At 46.0% G+C, this 19,578-nt stretch overlaps 1 protein-coding gene across 1 annotated transcript in view; it reads left to right on the top strand.

Moving 5' to 3' along the window:
• Nucleotides 1–2,519: 2,519 nt before the first annotated feature.
• The window catches only part of PTPN14 (protein tyrosine phosphatase non-receptor type 14), an 87,701-nt gene continuing 70,642 nt past the window's right edge, over nucleotides 2,520–19,578 (top strand). The window contains exons 1-2 of the mRNA XM_080647313.1: nucleotides 2,520–2,845; nucleotides 15,493–15,662. Coding sequence (XP_080503439.1) covers nucleotides 2,672–2,845; nucleotides 15,493–15,662 — 344 coding nt within the window. The 5' untranslated portion in view covers nucleotides 2,520–2,671. The remainder of the gene's footprint in view (nucleotides 2,846–15,492; nucleotides 15,663–19,578) is intronic.

The raw sequence follows: 19,578 nt of genomic DNA, 5'->3' as shown, positions 1-19,578 counted from the left end.
TTTACTCTTTATTTGTAACAATAAGATAAGGCAGCTATAAAATGTTAGAACAGTTTAGAAATCTACAAACTATAAAGCAAGAGTTCTATTTAACATCACCACTGTGTAGTCCTGAGATAACAGTGAATCGCTTTGGTGAACTTACCTTCTTTCCCATTTCTGTGAGTCTTTTTGTTTATGTATTATAAAAACTGATCTTCCGTGTACAAAGGATCACCGTTTCTATAATAAAAAAAAACAAACCACTGTTGTTGTGCAGGGTACTTTTTGCCCCACTAACTGTGCGTTCTGGATGGAACCCCACGGAATAGGTAGCAGGGGTTGTTTTTAATAGTGGCTGGGATACATGTGCACCAAGCCAGCCACATTCCTTCATCGGTGTTTGAGACAAGACACACCCCACTGTAAAGGGCCTGGCCCAGGATGAGCTATGTGGCTTTTGCCCACAGAGCAAATATTTTCCTCCGTGTGAGGCTCCCCCGCTAATACAGGAATTGAATCTTGGTGTTCTGTGCCCTGTGTTCCAACAAGTTGTGGGAATGCGTGAGTAGTAAACTCTTCAGGGCTCTGTATTTGAATTCTGGCTCTTTTTTTTTTTTTTTTTGGTCTTTTCTGGGCGGGTCTCTGCATCCTCCGTTCTGTAGATATCAGATCATCAGGTTGGCCTACCTTGGAAGTAAACATGATACTCTGCCAACATAAAGTGATTTAGAAATGTTAATCTATTGTACCAAGTCACAGTCTCTACTGGCATGTATATGTTAAGCCATCATAAAACATATCCCTGTCATGCTAAGGAATGTGCCGAGGGAGTGTGGGGAGTGTGTTTTGCTGTATTGTAGGTTTATGCCCTGACAACCTTCGTGAGGCCTGGGGTACTGACACGGAGTGGTTGCTAAATGTTGAAGCCATTTCATTTATTTAGTTATTTATTTATTTTTCCTATGTTTTTACTGATTTCAGAGAGGTAGAGATAAAAACATCAATGATGAGAGAGCATCATCGCTTGGCTGCCTCCCGCACGCCCCCTACTGGGGATCGAGCCCACAATCTGGGCATGGGACCTCCTGGTTCACGGGTTGATGCTCAAACACTGAGCCACACCGCCGGACCCATTTTATTTATTAGTTCCAGAATTCCTGCAAGTCCATTCAAGTGTCAGGGGGCTCAGAGGTAATTCTGTGGAGGAAGGGTTTGAAGGCTGGCTGAACGGCCCGACGCAGGGAATCAGGTTAGCAGAGGGGGGTCATGGGAACAGGAGATGGTCCTGCAAGCTTGATGGAGAGCAGAAGGTTGAACAGAGGGGCTGTCTGGCCATCTCCGCTTCTTTGGAGGATATGAGCCTCCCCGTGAGAGCGTTGCAGGCTCAGGGTGGGACGGTAAAGCCGCTTGGTGGTGGTGGTTTTATTGTTGGGTTCTCCATGGCAGTGATGTCATCACTGGCATTTGGTGGACCACCAGGGTGTCAGGAAATCTCGTTGTTACTAAGTTAAATGATCGGTAATTTGGTCATAGGGCTTTTGCATCAAGCATTTTGTAAAAGAACAAGATGACGATAGGGTGATTCCCCATATCTGACTGTCTAAATATTTGGTAAAAAAAGGACATGAAAGAATTTCAGGCACATTAAAGAATACATATACTTAAAATGTTTGTTAAAAGTAGGAAGTTGCCGACTGTATTAATTGTGTATTTCCTCCATATTCTATTACCCTTTCTCAGTAAATACACAAGAAAATAAGTGATAAAATGTTAAAATAAAAACAAAGGCAAATCATGTTACTGAAAGTAGAGAGGCAGTGCTGAGATTTTAATTTCAGGATCAGCAAGTCTTTGAAATCAACAAAAACCTCGCTTTTTTCTCTCTGCAAAACAGGTGCTAAAATCTACACCGCAGGGGTGTTCACGGGATTGAAATGAGAGCATATATATTTAGAAGTTAAAGAAACAGTGTTGATTCCACTCCGATTGCTCTCTTGAGCAGACAGGATTGTCCAGTGAAAAAAGCATGCGAGTTGAGGTTGCATAGATACTGGTGTGAATTCTTTGCCATGTATGAGTTCCTTAATTTAATCAATTAATTAGTTAATTCTCACCTGAGGATATATTTATTGATTTTAGAGAGAGAGGGAGGGACGGAGGGAGAGAGAGAGAGAAACATCTTGGTTGCCTCCAGTACGCGCTCCAGCCGGTGATCGAACCCACAGCCTAGGTATGTGCCCTGACTGGGGATGGAACCTGAAACCTTCAGTGGGATGAAGCTCCAACCAACGGAGCCCCTGGCCAGTGCTCGGATGAGTTTGATAATCTCTCCGGATCTCCGTTTCTCCGGCTCTGACAGGAGTTTATCATGTCTCCCTTGCAAGATAAGATGCAGTGCGTGGGCTCTCCCCGGTGTCTTGCAGGTTCTGGAATCTGGATGTTTATCTGGGGGAAGAGGGTGTCTGTGATGTGAAAAACGTGCCCTATCACCCACAACTTCCCCTCCCCGAGTGACCTTGCTGCTTTTCTGTTTGCAGCGACCCTGCAGTGTGCCACACCGGGCATGGACACCTTCTCCCGTGTCTGGAGGAGCACGGCTGGTAGTGCCACTGCCGGGACCCCAGACTGCTAAGGCCATCTCGGGGGCCTGGGCGCCAAGAGAGGAGGGCGGCATCCGAGGGCCAGAGCCATGCCTTTCGGCCTGAAGCTCCGCCGGACACGGCGCTACAACGTCTTGAGCAAGAACTGCTTTGTCACCCGGATCCGCCTGCTGGACAGCAATGTCATCGAGTGCACACTGTCAGTGGAAAGCACGGGGCAGGAGTGCCTGGAGGCTGTGGCCCAGAGGCTGGAGCTGCGGGAGGTAAGGGTGTGTGTGTGGTGGGTGCGTGAGCGAGAACTCGCCCAAGGGTCTACCCACCTGTCTCGGCACCTGCCTTGCCTTTCCGCCTCAGCCTGGTGTTTAGAAGAACCCTGTTGTATCAGCAGGGCCTTGATCTGACAGCCTTCAGTGGAGAGAAGCAAGAACACACCTAGAGCTTCCACGGGGTGATGGCCTCCCTCTTGTTTCCACTGATGGCCAGGTGTAGGGGGAGTTGGAAATGAGAGGCTCCCCTCGCCAGCGTCATTTTGTCTGTAAAAGGGTGGAGTGGGTAGCTGGGGTGGCATTCCAGCTGCGCGGTAAGGCGACAACGCCCACGTAGGGAGGGATGCAGCTGCTTTCCCTTTTTGCTCGTTTGTTTCTCTGTTTTCCTCTTCAAAGGGAAGAAAAAGAGAATAAGCATTTAGAGTGAGTGTGAGCAGAGAGTTTTATTGTGGGGGCTTGGAACATGGACTTTTGTTCCCATTAAGATTCCTCCTGACCCTCGTTTCCTTTGTACCATCTGTGAGACTCCTTTGGGCTTTAAGCAAACCCAGGGTTGACTATACAGCCAGTCATGGCAGTGCTCTTTAGGAGAGCCTCTTACTTAGGGCAGCGTGTCCTTCCGAACAAGCAGGCCCTGCAGTGTCCAGTCTTCCAGACACTCCAGAGAGGAGACATGGTGAGGAGCGCACACAGCATTTGTCTTGAGAACCATGTGTCACACCGGCTAGTGGGTAAGAGTATGGTCGAGTGGTTGCCAGAGCTGAAATGACTACAGCTCCTGAGAGTCAAGCCTTATTCCTCGGCCCTGTGACACCCTTGCCCAAGGCCTCAGGGTGATGGAGAAGAGGGGCGGTGCCTGTTGGAAGTGATTGATGGATAGTGTCTGATCCCCGCTCCTCACGATCCATCTTCTCTCCATGTGCATCTAGGATGTGGGGTCACGGAAGGTCGTCCTTTCCCCTTGGCGCCTTCCACAGGCCGACTCTTACGCCCCGAGGGGCTGTTCTGCCTGAGCACTTCTGTCTCCTGCTGGCCTTCATGTTTATTCTCTGGCTTCAGAGGTCAGGTCTTCCTTCGGAGTTTATTCTCCTGTAGAAGCCCGTCCTGCCCAGCAGACATGTCTAGCTCTGTAGCTGACACACCAGAATAAACATGTTCTCACCTTGTTGGTCAATGGCAGGCTCTCTTTTCTTTTTGCTTATTAGTAACCCATTTAGGTAGATTTATTTTTAAATATTTTTATTGATTTTAGAGAGGAAGGGAGAGGTGGGGAGAGAGAGAGATAGATAGAAACATAAATGATGAGAGAGAATCACTGATCGGCTGCTTCCTGCATGACCCCCTACTGGGGATTGAGCCCGCCACCTAGGCGTGTACCCTTGACTGGAATCGCACCTGGAACTCTTTAGTCGGCAGGCTGATGCTCTATCCACTAAGCAAAACCGGCTAGGGCTGGAAATATATATTTAAACATAGGTATGTGCATGAATATAAAGGAAGAACCTTAATACTGTAGATCAGTTGGGCAGGAAGCTGGTCTCAATTCTTGGCAGACATTTAGTTACAGAGATCATTTAAAAATATATGCAGTGAATTTACTTTTGAGTATTCCCAGTAGGTCACATTAGAGTAATTAAGTATTCTTCACATGCATTGGGAGGCATAGAGCATGTGGCTAAGTAGTTACAGGCGCAGCCTTTGGAGTCTTGGACTTGAGTTCAACTTATAGTTGTCGCTTTTTAGTTAGGTAATCTTGGAAAAGTGACTTCACTTCTGGAAAGTGGGAAGAATGACCCTCACTTTTTTTAGGGCTGTTGTCCATATTAAAAGAGATACAGTATGGGAAATGTGTAGTGCTGTCTCTAATAATAATATAACATGTGATTGTTCCAATTTGAGAGTCTTTTTCAATGAAGAAAATCTTGAGCAACTGCAGTGCATCAGACATTGTTGTTCAGATGTGCACAGACTGCCCAGCTGGTGTGGCTCAGTGGTTGAGCATTGACCTATGAACCAGGTGGTCACGGTTTGATTTCCGGGCAGGGCACATGCCCGGGTTTCGGGCTCCATCCCCAATAGGGGGCGTGCAGGAGGCAACCAATCAGTGATTCTCATCATTGATGTTTCTGTCTCTCTCTTCCTCTCCCTTCTTGTCTGAAATCAGTAAAAAAATATATTTTAAAAAAGATGTGCACAGACTAGTAGGGGAGCCCCACATTTACACCAACAGCTGAAAACGAATGTGATCCATGCTGAGATGCAATGCAGGGGCATCCGTGCCCTCCTGCCCCACTGAACACCGCAGCCCTGGCAGGGAGAGGCAGCCTCAGGGAAAGAAGGAGCCATCCCTCCGAGAGCCTTCCCTCTTTGACCAGGGACTTGAAGGACACAGAGGAGAGCAGCAGGTGGAAGAGAAGGCGAGGTCATCCTGGGCGTGGGGAACTGGATTTTTGCAGATCCAAGGATGGGAAAAAGCAGCGCATTCTTGGGGACTAAAAAGCCACCTCTGCCAATCACCAGGCAGAGCTACGGTGTAAGGCGCAAGGTGAGGCGTGTCTGGAGATGCATAGGGTTAGTCATTACTCTCCGCAAACTATTGTTTCTGGCAGTGAGAGGGCAAAGGTCAAGCCCGGATTATCCCACAACGGTGTTGTCACGAAGGCTAAAGCAGTGAAGTCACATGCTGCTGTCAGGTGTGTGTGGCAGGGTGACTGATCTCCTAATGCTCAGGTGTGGTGCGCGCTTCATGCTGGCTTTATTTTGACGTGCCCCGAGCGGGTGCGTCCGCATTAGAGCACATCACTTTCTTTTCTAATCGTGTGCTTTTGTTCTGTGACAGATGGCGTCTGAGGTATGGCCTTTTGTGAAACAGTCCGATAGCTACTTCTGAACTGAAGGGTGAGCTAGAGCAGTCCGGTAATTGGTTCTTCTTTTGTGCATCCACATCTGGAGGAGGAATGCACTCTCCACTCCGAAGCCCAAGTCGGAGGGGTGACCAGGGTCTGTTCCACTCACTTGACTTTGTATTGGGGTCAGTTTCCAAATAGAGCCGTTGGCGCTTCAGAGGAGAAAGTGGACATCCATCTAAAATATAACAAAATGTTTGGTCTTGATGAGGCTCGGAAACCCGATACGGGCGGATATTTCGTTTTGCCATTAGAAGTGCCCTGTGGTTTAGGTGTATCCTGAACTTGATAATAGCTTTATATTAGGAAAGGAAAATGAATTTTGATTTAAGTTTAGATCTGCATTAATTATAATTTGTGTTTTGCCATTTCATTTTAGTAGATTATTTTTTTAAAGCAGTTTTAGGTTTATAACAAAGTTGAGTGGAAAGCAGAGTTCCAGGGACCACCTGCCCCCACCTGCCCTCCTCTCCTCCTCCGCCATCAACGTCCCGAATCACAGGGAGCATTTGTTACAATTGGTGAATCCATGTTAACACATTCTTGTCCCTCAAAGTCCACAGTTTACATTAGGGGAGGGAGAGAAAGAGAGAGAGAGAGAGCGAGCAAGAGAGAGAGAGGGGGAGAGAGAGAGAACAAGAGCGCGCGTGCGAGAGAGAGAGAAAGAGAGAGGGAGGGAGAGAGAGAGAATGAGAGGTAGAGAGGAAGAGAGGGAGAGAGAGAGAGAAACATTGATTTTTTTTTTGTTCTACTTATCGATGCATTCACTGGTTGATTCTTGTATGTGCCCTAACCAGGGATCGAACCTGCAACCTTGGTGTATTGGGATGATGCTCTAACCAGCTGGGCCCATTAGGGTTCCCTCTTGTTGTTGTATTTTGACAAATGTGTAATGACATGTGTCCACATGGGAAGCTTTTTGAGGGTCAAGTCTGGTTCTGAATGCACTGATACGCTGCCACGGCAAATGGCATCCAGATGGCCCAGGCCTGGTTCCTAGGTCAGCACATACAGTCCCGCCCAGGGAAGCCGGATGGAATAGGGTCCCTGCTCCCAGAAACCCCAGTTTAGAGAACAGGACAAACAAGCAGCAGAGCAAAGGGAACAGTCCGTGCCGAGGTCCAGAGACAGGAAAGCCCATGGAATTTTCAGGGAAGGGCAGAGTTCAGTTTGCACCGATCCGTTTGTGTGTGCGGGGAGGGGTCATGGCGGGGAGGACAGGAGTGTGGAAGGGCTGGCAGGAGTCAGCTTTTGAAGGTTTGACTGTATCTGGATAGGGAGTTTTAGCCAGATCCTGTAGGAGATCGTTTCCAAAACGTGTCACCAAAATGATGAAAACAACCGCCACCTTTTTTTTTAAAAAAAAAATATATTTTATTGATTTTTTACAGAGAGGAAGGGAAAGGGAGAGAGAGCCAGAAACATTGATGAGAAACATCGATCAGCTGCCTCCCGCACACCCCGCACTGGGGATGTGCCCGCAACCAAGGCACATGCCCTTGACTGGAATCAAACCCGGGACCCTCCAGTCCGCAGGCCGACACTCCCCCCACTGAGCCAAACCGGCTAGGGCAGCCGCCACCTTGTAATGTGCTGCCTGTTGTGCTGAGCCCCTTCCATGTGTCAACTCATTTAACTCTCATAACAAGCCTGGAAGGTGGCTCTCCTGCTGTCCCTGATTTACGGAAGTGGGACCACAGTTCAGGGTGCCCTGCCCGCTTTCCTGGGCTGGCTCACACCCAGGCAGGCCACTCCGCCATTCTGTTTCCCAGGGATGTGTAGTGGCGGAAGAGGGGCCGTGGTACACGCTTTGGGAAATGCCCTTGTAAGTTCTATAGGTTAGAAAAAAAAAAATGCTGAAATCAGTGTTTCACGTTTATTTTAGTTTTCTGTTAAATCCTGTCTGAATTGTTTGGGGAATAAAACACTGCCGTGAGATGGAAAGCGTGGAAGGATTTCAAGGCGGAGCCTGACATTGGTCACCTTGGGTTTAGGAAAAGAACCAAAGAGCAGAAGAGGAATGGGGGCTGGGGGGACAGGAGCAACAGAGATGGCCATTAGGTAGACATAACAATAATCCCGGCAAGAGGAAATAAGATGAATTCCCCTTGCCAGGATTACTTTTTGTTTTAAGTTCAGAGAAAAAAAAAAAAAAAAAAGGTATGAGTTTCTGGCCAGGAACTTCATTAAAGGAAGGGATTTAAGAGATACAGAGGCTCAGAAAATTAGAATTCTGATAATATAATTACAACATATTTGCATCAATGGATTTCACCCCTTGATTTCCCCCAAATGAAATATTCAGTGGCACTTTTAATGTATAAAATGCAGCTGTTCTGTTTGCAGAAGGGATGGCTGGCTGGAATTCCATTTCCTTGTGTCCTTCCTTCCCTCCAACACAGTGTGAAAAATCACTGGCCTGGGTTAAGAGAGAAATAGTTAAAACAATGTGGCCTTGTGACCGATTCTCATAGTTTAAAAATAAATACATGGAGAAGCAGCAGAGCCGAATGGCTAGGAAGTGGAGCTTGGATCAAACTAAGGTAGTGTTTCAATCCCGGCTCTGCCACTTCTTAGCTCTGTAATCTTGGGTAGTTGCTTATGGTGCCTCAGTTCTCTTACCTGTAAATGAAGATGGATTAGTAACAGCCTCCATGAGTTGCTGGGGCATTAAATGAGTTGGTTTTTGCCAGAGTGTGGACAGTGCTTGGCACAGGATGGTTAGGTAACTATCCATGTTTCAATAGGGCGGTCTCCTGGACAGGACACCACACATGCTCTCTGGACCCTGCTCCTGTGCTTCCAGGGACCTGGCTCTCCCCCTTTTATAAGTCTGCTTGTTTCATTTAAAAAATATTTTTATTGATTTTAGAGAGGAATGGAGAGGGAGAGAAAGATAGCAACAACATTGATGAGAGAGTCATTGATCAGCTGCCTCCTGCACGCCCCACACTGGGAATCGAGCCTGCAACCCAAGCCTGTGCCCTGACTGGGGATCAAACCTTGACCTCTTGGTTCATAGGTGGACACTCAACCACTGAGCCATGCCGGCTGGGCTGCTCGTTCTGTTTATAGATGGCTTTTGTTATTACATACTGACCTTACCTTTAGCCAAAATCTTGCAATGACTTGAACAGTTACTCTTCATTTAAGACTGCACTGCCGGATGGCATAGCCATTGGCCACATGCGGCTGTTGAGCGCTTGGGAGTGTGCTAGTTTGAACTGAGATGTGCAGTAAGTGTAAAATATGCATCTGATTTTGAAGGCCTAGTGTGGAAAAAAAGTTAAGATAGTCCATTAATCATTTTTATGTTAGTTACACGTTGCAAGCATCATATTTCGGATGTATCATTTAAAATAAAAGTTATTACAGTTAATTTTATGTCTTTGTACTTTTCCATCTAGCTACTAGAACATTTAAAATTAAATATGTGGCTCCCATTATTTTTACTAAACATGGCAAGGGAGCCATGCTAATAGCAGTAAATAATGGAAAGAAGTCTAATAAAAGGTAAAAATATGCTAGCATTATTTCCTTTAGGGATAATCTTGACTCTCATTTTAATTAGGAAACAATAAATGGAGGAGGGGTGAATACTTGAACAAAGGTGCCTGAGATACTCTTCCCAGCTAAAGTCTATTCAACTTAGAGAACTGTTGTTCTATTAGGAAGTCCAGCCTTCTTGGGAATGTGAATTCCATAACTCCTGGGCCTCTTCAAGGCTGGACTAAGAACACTGGTTTTTAAAAGAAACCTAAAGAAAAAAAATCCATAAACATTTCCTAGGGTGGGTGATTATCTTCCAATGTATCTCCTTTTTCATTTGCAAATTTTTATTTTTGTCTTTCCTAAAAGCTGATTTATCCAAAGCTATTGGCTGCAGGAAAGATGCCTTACATTTTGCTATTTTCATCATGGCTGGAGTTTATAAAGATATGGAATCTTAACATGCGTTTTCCCTCATCAAAGAAAAGCTAACTTACTTTAAGGATATTTCTGTGGTTTGCTTTTATGCTAATGTTTTCAGAATTGGTAACTTAAGTGTGATTATGGGAGTATTTGCTTGATTCAATGGAACACCTAATTTCCTGACCCTGTCAGATAATAGTGGCATTTGCTGCACTTTATAGCCTGCTTAACCACATCCATGTACATTTGTATGTGCAGTGGACTAAAATAAACAACACGGATAAAGAATCAATGGAAAAGTAGTCTGCTTGGGAGATTCCCAGTCTTTGTTTGTATTGCTTTTTGTCTTTGTAAGGAAAATAATCTCTTTAGCTTAATGTCTGTTCTTCGAGGTATATTGACACCAGTGTCTGTTTTCTAGACACAGAAACTGTAGGTGAAATAATTCCCCCAGTCTTAACTTGTAAGTCTTCATCTTTTTGCATATTCGGAGTGATTTTTTTCGTGGCTATGGGATTTGCTTCTTGGGTCTATGTTACTCTGCAATTTCTTTTCCTGTACTGTTATGAAATGATTGGCTAGGAAAATGAAGGTGGTGCAGTAGTAAATTATAGATATGTCAGCTCTAGAAATCTCAGACATACCTAGAGAAGGGGTTGATTGCACACAAGTTGTTTTGTACAATTATCCGCCTGATGAACAGTGGCTTATTTTCCAAAGCCATTGGAATGTGATTGCATGAAGCGCGGTTTCAGAGTCTGCCTGTACATCTTTAGAAGTATTTCCCTAGCCCAGTGGTCGGCAAACTCCTTAGTCAACAGAGCCAAATATCAACAGTACAACGATTGAAATTTCTTTTGAGAGCCAAATTTTTTTAACTTAAACTTCTTCTAACGCCACTTCTTCAAAATAGACTCGCCCAGGCTGTGGTATTTTGTGGAAGAGCCACACTCAAGGGCCAAAGAGCCGCATGTGGCTTGCGAGCCGTGGTTTGCCGACCACTGCCCTAGCCTCAGTGGAAGTTTTAGTGCTTTACCTAATTCCTGTATATTTTATGTGGAGGCATACCAACTCTCTATTTCTAACTTTACAACTGAAATACTGCAGGTAACCTGTTACACCTTCGTGCAAGAAATTTTAAACTTTTGCTTCTGGATGATTAGCTCTTCAGAATGCTTGAGATAAGATCATGGACTTAATCCCTAGTAATTGCCAAGACCGTGTCTGTAACCCTTACAAATAGCATTAAAGCTGTGCCATTGGTCGCAAAATTAGAAAAAAAAACAACACCCCTCAAGAAATCTTTTCCTATTTATAGCCAATGTGGCTGGGGAGGAGGATAACACCAACTCTACAAATAAATGAACAAATGAATAAAAAAAAAATGCTCCAGAGTGGCCCTGGCTGGGTGGCTCAGTTGATTGAATGTCATGCCATGCCCCAGTTCGATTCCTTGTCAGGGCACATATCCGGGTCCTCGGTGGGAGTACACACATCAGAGGCAAATGATTGATGTTTTTCTTTCACATCGATGTTTCTCTCTCTCCCTCTCTCCCTTTCCCTTCCTCTCTTTCTAAAAAATCAATATTTAAAAAAACAACTAGCAGTGCTCCCGACTGTTTTGAAAGACCATGACTCACGACAGTCTTTTCATGATACTGAAAGCGAGACCTTCCTTTGACACTAAAATAGTCACACACCACTCTATCACTGAAGAAGCTAACATATTTTTGAGTGCCTGTGTATACGTTTGCTTCCTCTGTTCAAATGCAAAACTCTAAGCCACGCAAACCAGGAAACTGCTCATGAAAATGACAATTTAATGTGGCTCCCCTGTGCTGTTCCTTCGTGGTGCATTTTCAGTAACTGATTCAGAGGTACGGTTCCTCTCCCTGGGAGCTGGTTCTCCTGTCTTGTTTTCTCATCGTTTGTAATGAACTCATTGCAGAATTCAGCGCACTTGAGCTGTTTTTCTAAGAAAAGGAGAGAAATAAAAAGGGATTGACAGCTCCCCAGGAGGTATGGCGAGGAGGAGGCGGGCCTGGCTTAGGTTGGGTGCCTCCGAGATAAACCAATCAAGCATTCCCTGCATTTATTTACTCGGGAAACACAGTGGGATCCTTTTGATCACGGAGGAGCTGGTTTCTATTCAGTCATCCACCACATTCTCCTCAACCATGTGGCGATGTTAGGCAGTGAGGCTCAGCTTCCAGAATTCAGCTGGAGTTTAAGTTGGCAAGTCAGCTGTGAACAGGCCTGCTGCGGTCCCCGCTGGGCCTGAGGGGATGCATGGGCCTTTGGCTAACACACAGGAAGTTGGTTGGTGCACGTGTTCATTTAAGTGAGCTGTTAGGTTCTGATTCCATTTCCTGTGGGGCATTGTGTACACATGGCAGAATACACCGGTGCTGCATTGCAAACTTGAAGAGAGCTGGGTAGGAACTTTGAGACGGGTTTTTCTCCTCTACTGATTACCCCGGGGCACAGAGATAGCTGGCGTAGGAATGAGGGCTGGCGTGGGCATGGAGAAGGTTATTTTGAGCATAGCTTCACAGAAACAATGTACGGATGGGGAGCTCATGAATGGACTTTGCCTTGTACTTGACAAGTGAACTCAGCACTTGTAAAATTAGGTTGTCTGGCGGTGAGTAGGTAGAAACTGGGTCTGACAGGTAACCTGTCTCATCCAATTCTACCCTGCATTAGAAACCCCATATTTTGAGTAGTTTTCTGTGATTTTTTTATTGGGTAAATAAATATTCACCCTGAAATATGCTGTGTACTATGGAAAAGGATGTGTTGCAACAATAGCACAAATCTTATGCCATGAATTAGGGTGTGTTTTTTTTGTATTAGAAGTGGCTTGCCTTGTTATTTAGAGTTCTGGGCTATCCACGATGGCTCAACCCTGTTACCTTACCATGATTTCTCTTGCACCTCATCATTTCCCCTTTCAATGTACGCACCTGTGTGTGCATTTATCTGTGCATGCGTGTGGGTGTGTATGTGTACCCTATGGAATATTCTTGGGTGTGTATGTATACTCTATGGAATATTCTACCTCAGGCTTCTTTTGGGGAGAAGATCAGGTCTGGTTTAATGATTGGGTGGATGTGAATGAGAAAAGGAAATTTAAAATACTAGCCTTTATTAAAGCATAGGAGCAGGAAACTAATTTTTAAAACATTTCATTTTGAAAAATCAACCGTAGACTGTTTATGCAGGTACTGAGGGCCCTTTATAATTTGAATGTTACTAATTTGAGTGAGTGTTATCATCTGAATGAAGTGAGGCCCATCAATTATACCCCCAAAAGTCAAGACTACTTTGAGCGAAAGACACGAAATCATGGGTGGCCTGTTAAGTAACTGTAGAGTTTGCCCTCCCTTTCTCCACCCGTGCTTATAAAAGGGCTCTTTTTCAACTAAAATACTTACTACCTAGCACATCACTGTTTACATATATTACCTCATTTATTCTATGCAAACTCACCGCTGGCCATCCAAAATACCCTTCTACGGCTCTGAGCTCCTTAACTGGTTTCAGTATAACGCAGAACCGCCTGGGCCCTTTCCCAGCTTCCTAAGTACCCAGGTTACCTCACTTTCAGATTCACCCGAGCCTCCATCATAGATCCCCCAGGACAGCATCCGAGTGATGTGCCAGGGTCCCGCCAGCTTCTGTAATGAAACTCTCAGAGTCCTGTGAGAGGCACTGCTCTGTGACTGTTTTTTTCTTCTTACACATTTTATTTTATTTGTGTTTATTGATTTTTAGAGAGAGAGGAAGGGAAAGGGAGAGAGAGAGAGAGCGACATCGATGTGAGAGTGAGACATCAGTAGGCTGCCTCCCGCGTGCCCCCGATCGGGCATCAAACCTGAAACCCGGGCATGTGCCCTGGCTGGGAATGGAACTGGCGATCTCTCGGTGCCCAGGATGACGGCCAACCGCCTGAGCCACACTGGTGAGGCCTCTTACACCTTTTAGGCTTCTGGGTGGTGGACAGACAGGCTATCCAGCTTTGACTTCGGCTTGCCTTTTCTCATTTAGTTCAGGCAACTGCCGTTTTCTGATCCAGTGGCTCATGGGGTAGCCAGTAGTGCTGATGAACAAGATTCTTGAGGCTTGCCTGCTTTACTTCCTGGGGATGATGATGGTGGAAGGAGCACCCGCAGTAGCAGAAGACACCATTTATGAAGTGGTTACTTAACAGGTGTCCCCCCGCCCCCACGCACGGTTGATCGGCATCACCGCTTTTACACCCCGAGGAGCCTGTGGGTGATAGGCATCACCAGCACCCCCATTTTACAGATGAGGAAGCTCTGAGACGGGAGGAGGCTTCGTAGCTTGGCCACAGTCCCTGAGGCAGTGAGTGCAAGAGCTGGGAGATGAGTGACTTCAGAGCCTGTTTTCCTCAACTCGGCCGCACTCCGCTTCCTCCACCTCATCCGTCATCGATCACATCGGAACAGCTCACGGACTCCCCGGAGCTGGGAGAGGAGCAACAGGGTCGGAATTCACTCGAGCCAGTTTGTCTGAGTCGATAGAAATAGAACCTTGGCTCTGGCTCGGTTTGTTGGCATTTCGGTGCTCGAGAAATGCATAGGCTTCTGGTGTGAACTTGCCCTTGGGGACCTTGTGGAGGAAATGGGATCAAATTACCGCTCCCACCTGAAAGTATCATTTAAAAATACCCTGTAGAGGTTTTGGGTCTCTAGCTGTATGGAGGCGAGGCCAGGTCTGGTTTTCTAGTCAAGTCAGAGTCAGAACTTTCCCACAGATCTGGGTAGCGCTGTGGCCCCGGTGAGCCACGGTATTGAGGAGGGGCGGCCAGCTGGCGGGGGAACATCTGCCCAGGAATGCCTTTGGAAATGAAACATCGTCCTGAAAACATTCTTTTGAAGGTAGGTTTCCAGGTGTGCTGTACAGCATTCGAGGCTGTAATTGAAATAGAAAAGAAGGCTTCAAAAGCAGGGATCTGTTTTTTTTGGCGATTGTTGTGCTAATCCTGAAATCTGAGCATCAATTAATATGAAGACAGGATCGGATGCCTAAAAGCACCCGTTTTCATCATCGAGCACGTCGTTCACAACTAAACTGGGTGAGGCTTCATGTCCAAGGGTGAAAAATCTCACTTTCATCTATCAAATCCCACCATCATCGGCCAAGAACAGCCACCGGGGGCCCCGTGGCAGCTGCGAAGAGGAGACCCCACCACTCTGAAAGCTTGATGTGGGGGAGAGATTTGCTGCGGTTCACGTATGATGAAGTGGTCCAGGCAGTGGGGTTTAAAGGACTCCAGTAAAGCTCCAAAGGAGTGGATCCATTTTCAGTTAAAATCTGGGACTGGATGACAACGTTCCACGCTGTGGAAGCTGGCCGTTGGCAGAAGGCCTTGTCCTAGGAGTTGAGTCACCGGTTCCTTTGCAGCAGGTGCAAGGACTGTGCTTGCCTTGGCCGGCCTGTTCCGTGTGAGAGCACGAGGCACCAGGAGCCACGGGAAAGTCAGCCTTGAGATCTAAGGAAAAAGTCAGCGAGGTCCCCACCCTGCACCACCCCCTCTCCCTGACATGGGTGCATCGGCACCCACATAGGCAAACAGCAGCCGTGGGTGTGGATACTGCCTCTGGATACTCAGTGTCGATCACAATACATGTGTACACGTGGTTTCTTTTTAAGTCCTCCCAGCGTTAGAAAGTGACAGCTGCGTGCTTGTGTATGGGCTGGGGAACGGCGGGGGCCGGGAGGCTGGGAGCCTCGTTTCCTGTGTGGTCTTGGGAAGGCTCTTGCGAGCGTGAACTGATGTTGTTTTGCCCTTTTATCTAGACGCACTACTTTGGCCTCTGGTTTCTCAGCAAGAGCCAGCAAGCACGATGGGTGGAGCTGGAGAAACCGTTGAAGAAACATCTGGACAAATTTGCTAATGAGCCTCTGCTTTTCTTCGGAGTCATGTTCTACGTGCCAAATGTGTCATGGCTTCAGCAGGAGGCCACGAGGTAGGTGCATTTTCCCCACATTCCGTGTCAGGGCGTGGATGAGCGGTGAGGCTTCTGATGAAGGACATGAGCTGGTTCATCTAGGGTGTGTGTGTGTGTGTGTGTGTGTGTGTGTGTGTGTGTACACGTGTGTGTGTGTGTGTTTAGTGGGCAGTAGATGGGGATTCTTTTCCAGTTGCTTTTCAGCTTTAGAATATTTGTTTGAATTCATGTTGCTAACTCCGACTCAACTGTTCCCTACAATGCTCATAAGACAGCAGTGATCCTGAGTCAGGTAGAAGTTCGTGTCTAGCAGCACGGCAGTATTCATTGGAGGCTGTGGGGAAAATATGCTAGAATCTAATAAAAAAATGGACCTCCTACTTACTGGGTAGTCCACGCCTTCGCTCAAAATGTCCCCAAACAAAATATGCCTTCAGACTTTGGATTTGAGGGTTGGGAAGGCAATGGGAGATGGGAGTAGAGTTGAGGGGACAAGAGTTTTGATTGTCTGAGGGTGAATGAGGGGAGACCCACCCGGGGATTGGTCCCTTCCTCCTGCTCATTGGCTGCTTAACCTTGGAGAGAATCACCTGCCGTCTTTGAAGTGGTATTTCCCCTCATCTGTCAAGAGAGGGATTTGGATAAGTTCCTCAAGTTCTGATGGTCTGTGATTCTATGAATGAAACAAATGCATTTTTGTTGGTGGTGGTATAGTTCACTTACTGGTAAGAGTTTTCCATTAAAATGTCCTTGTTGGGGGGTTATCTCGTCCAATGGTTATTTGCAGTAATAAAAGGAATTGCTTGAACTCTCTGATTTTCGCCTTTTCCCCGGATCATGGCATTCCGAGTGCGTGGGCAGCAGGGCCAGTGACATGCTGAGACAAAGGAGCAAGTGGCGTTCGACTCGATGAGTGCATGTGTGGTTTCTTAGATTTTAACTTTCTGAAAAAGAATGTACTTGACATTTTTATATATACATTTTGAGGTAATGGCTTCCATCTTTTTTTTTTTTTTTAATAAAAAACTTGTTAAATAGGTGGTTTTTATGTAACTAGAGGGCATGAGATAGCTCACAGTCTGACCCAGGAAACCTGTGTTCAGTCTTTCAGGTGCCATTTGTTTGAAACACTTGGTTGTATACTGCCTTCCATTGTTTTCAAGTTATTTCACTTATCTAAGTCCTTTTTAAAAATATATTTGTATTGATTTCAGAGAGGAAGAGAGAGGGAGAGAGAGAGAGAAACATCAGTGATAAGAGAGAGTCATTGATCAGCTGCCTCCTACATGCCCCCTACTGGGGATCGAGCCCACAATCTGGGCATGTGCCCTTGACCAGAATCGAACTTGGGACCCTTCAGTCAACAGGCCAACGCTCAATTCACTGAGCCAAACTGGCTAGGGCTAAGCCCTTTCTGTACAAGAAATGATTTACGTCTCAAATGTGGACGATTCCTGCTGGCTTATGAATCCTTGCTGAGTACTTACACAGTTAGGAACATAGCAGTGGGTTAATAAGTACTTGCCGATCCGTGGATCTCGGACCATTAACTGCAAGGCAATGAGTAACAAGACTGAAACACGGGCTATAAATTAATGCCTATTGAAAAAAGTCATCCGTGAGAGAAAAAATGAAGTGCTGCTACTTTAGACAGACTTACTCTGGTAGGTCTGTTGTTGCAGAAAAGCAGTTGAAATGGCGAGGGACTCGGGCATTGTGCTTTAAGAAGTTAAAGAAATCAGTTTGTTTGGAAAAATGAAGACTTGTGAGGGTGTGGTGGCTGCCCTGGGATATATGAAGACTTGTGGGGAAGGAATTCTGTGTCTGCTCTGGGACACAAAATTAGGGCTGATAGTGAGTGAAGTTCAAGGAATTGAAAGGCTTTGGTTACTTGGCTCAACATAAGAACATGGCTTCTAATAGTTAAGTCCATAAAAACGTGGAACAAGCAGACATATAGAAGGGCAAGGTCCCTGGTGTCTGGAATTGCTGGCACAGAGCAGATAGTGATGTGGTGTCCCATGGAGGAGACTGTCATATGGGGTAGGATGTTGGAATAGACCAGTTGCTTAAACAGAGCAGGGCCTGCTATATCATAATTACCTGGAGTGTTTATTATAAATACGGATTCTAGGGCTGTACCAGAAGTCTGCATTGGAATGTCTAAGGGGGCACATCTTTCCTTTTCCTTTAGAATTCCATTTTGCTCAGTGAGCTTGGTCCGTTTAAGATGAAGTTCGATAAGGAGGGGCAGTGTTTTCCAACACAAGATTCTGAAGCAAACTCTATTACTGCCATTTGCTCAGAAAAACTAACAAAGAAAATAATGCAACACTTAGAGGACACCTTTAGGCTCAAACATTGGAACTAAACTATGTAGATTTCAGATATAACCTTTTATGGTGAAGGATGCTTGAAGTTAGGAGCTGGGTTAGCATGAGGAGGTGTGTGTGTGTGTGTGTGTGTGTGTGTGTGTGTGTGAGAGAGAGAGAGAGAGAGAGAGAGAGAAAGAATGAGTATTTCAGGAATTTTTGTTGCCCCCAGGTGCCTTAGCACTGGAATGCTTCAAGGGGTGTCAGAGCAAATCAAAGACTTAACCTGGGGAGATGGAGAAATAAGAGAGAAGGATTGTAAGTACAGGAAGGAAAATTTATAGAGGGAGAAAGGAAAGCAAAAGGGACACGTAGGAAAGTTGAGGGCCACCGACAGTGACTCAGGTGTGATTCAGTGAGACCTACTGTGGGTGGAAGGCACATAGACTAGAGTATAAAGAAGACATGGCTTGGACAGAATCGCATCTTTAGATGCTCAGGGTTTCTGGGTTTGATGTTAGAGGCAAATAGATGAGCTGAATTCAAGGTGAAGAATGTTACTCAGAGTCATTAGGAGCCTTTGTTGGGGCGGGGGGGCGGCAGAAATCTGAGCAGTTTCGGGAGGTTTTAGAAGCATCTGGGGTCCCATCTGAATGTTGAAACTCCTGAGGCAGAGCAGCCTGGAGGAGCAGTGGTGGGGCCGGGTTCCAGAGGAATCCTCACAGGAGGAGGAAGGTGGTGACTAACTCTGCAGCCATCCGCGGTTATCCCAGTTTCCAGGCAGCTCAGGTGGGAGATGGGCTTTGGCATCTGCGAGCACCTGGGATCAGCCATGTCTGACACAGAACAGTTTGCCTTTGTGATGCCCACAGAGAAAGGTATTTGCATAGATTAGAAACAGAAATCTGTCTTTCACGGCGGGCAAACCCGTTGGAGGAGGCAACCATTCAACCATCTGTGCTTAAAAAATAAGCCTTTGTCTGGAGCCAACCAAACTTGTTTTCACCCAACACATGTTTGCAATGGTCTGCCTCCCGCTCTTTGAGAGGGAGACAGGTTCTATAGAATTCGTCAGGACCAGCATTTCTCCTCTCGGAAGAAAGAGAGTTTAGAAGTAAACTGTTGGTTTGATGTGTGTGTCAACCCATGAATATTAAGACACATAGGGGTGAAAGGAAGTTATAGTTAAAAGGCATGTATTTCATTTCTTATCCCCAGATAATCCTCCCTCCCTTGAAAACTCGGCCCGTGCACCTAAGGGTCATGGGTTTGATTCCTGGTCAAGGGCACGTACCTGGGTTGCAGGCTCAATCCCTGGTCCTGGTTGGGATACATACAAACACACAACCAATTGGTATCTCTCACCTCTCTCTCTCTGTCTCTGTCTCTCTTTCTCTGTCCCCTCCTTCCCTCCCTCCCCCCCTCCTTCCCTTCCACTCTCTCTAAAAATCAATGGGAAAAATAGCCTCAGGTGAGGATTAAAAACAACAACAACAAAAAATGGACTATACAAAACAACACGACAAAAATTTGCGAATGTTGTTGGCTGCAAACTGTTTAAGAAAGCAGTGGACTTTACTGAAATGATCAAGTCCAGATATTTTTTAAATTAGAAAATTAAG

The sequence above is a fragment of the Plecotus auritus genome (assembly GCF_963455305.1).
Source record: "Plecotus auritus genome assembly, chromosome: 12".
Classification (NCBI taxonomy): domain Eukaryota; kingdom Metazoa; phylum Chordata; class Mammalia; order Chiroptera; family Vespertilionidae; genus Plecotus; species Plecotus auritus.
The sequence above is the reverse complement of the archived record's forward strand: the minus strand, read 5'-3'. Positions and strand labels throughout refer to the sequence as shown.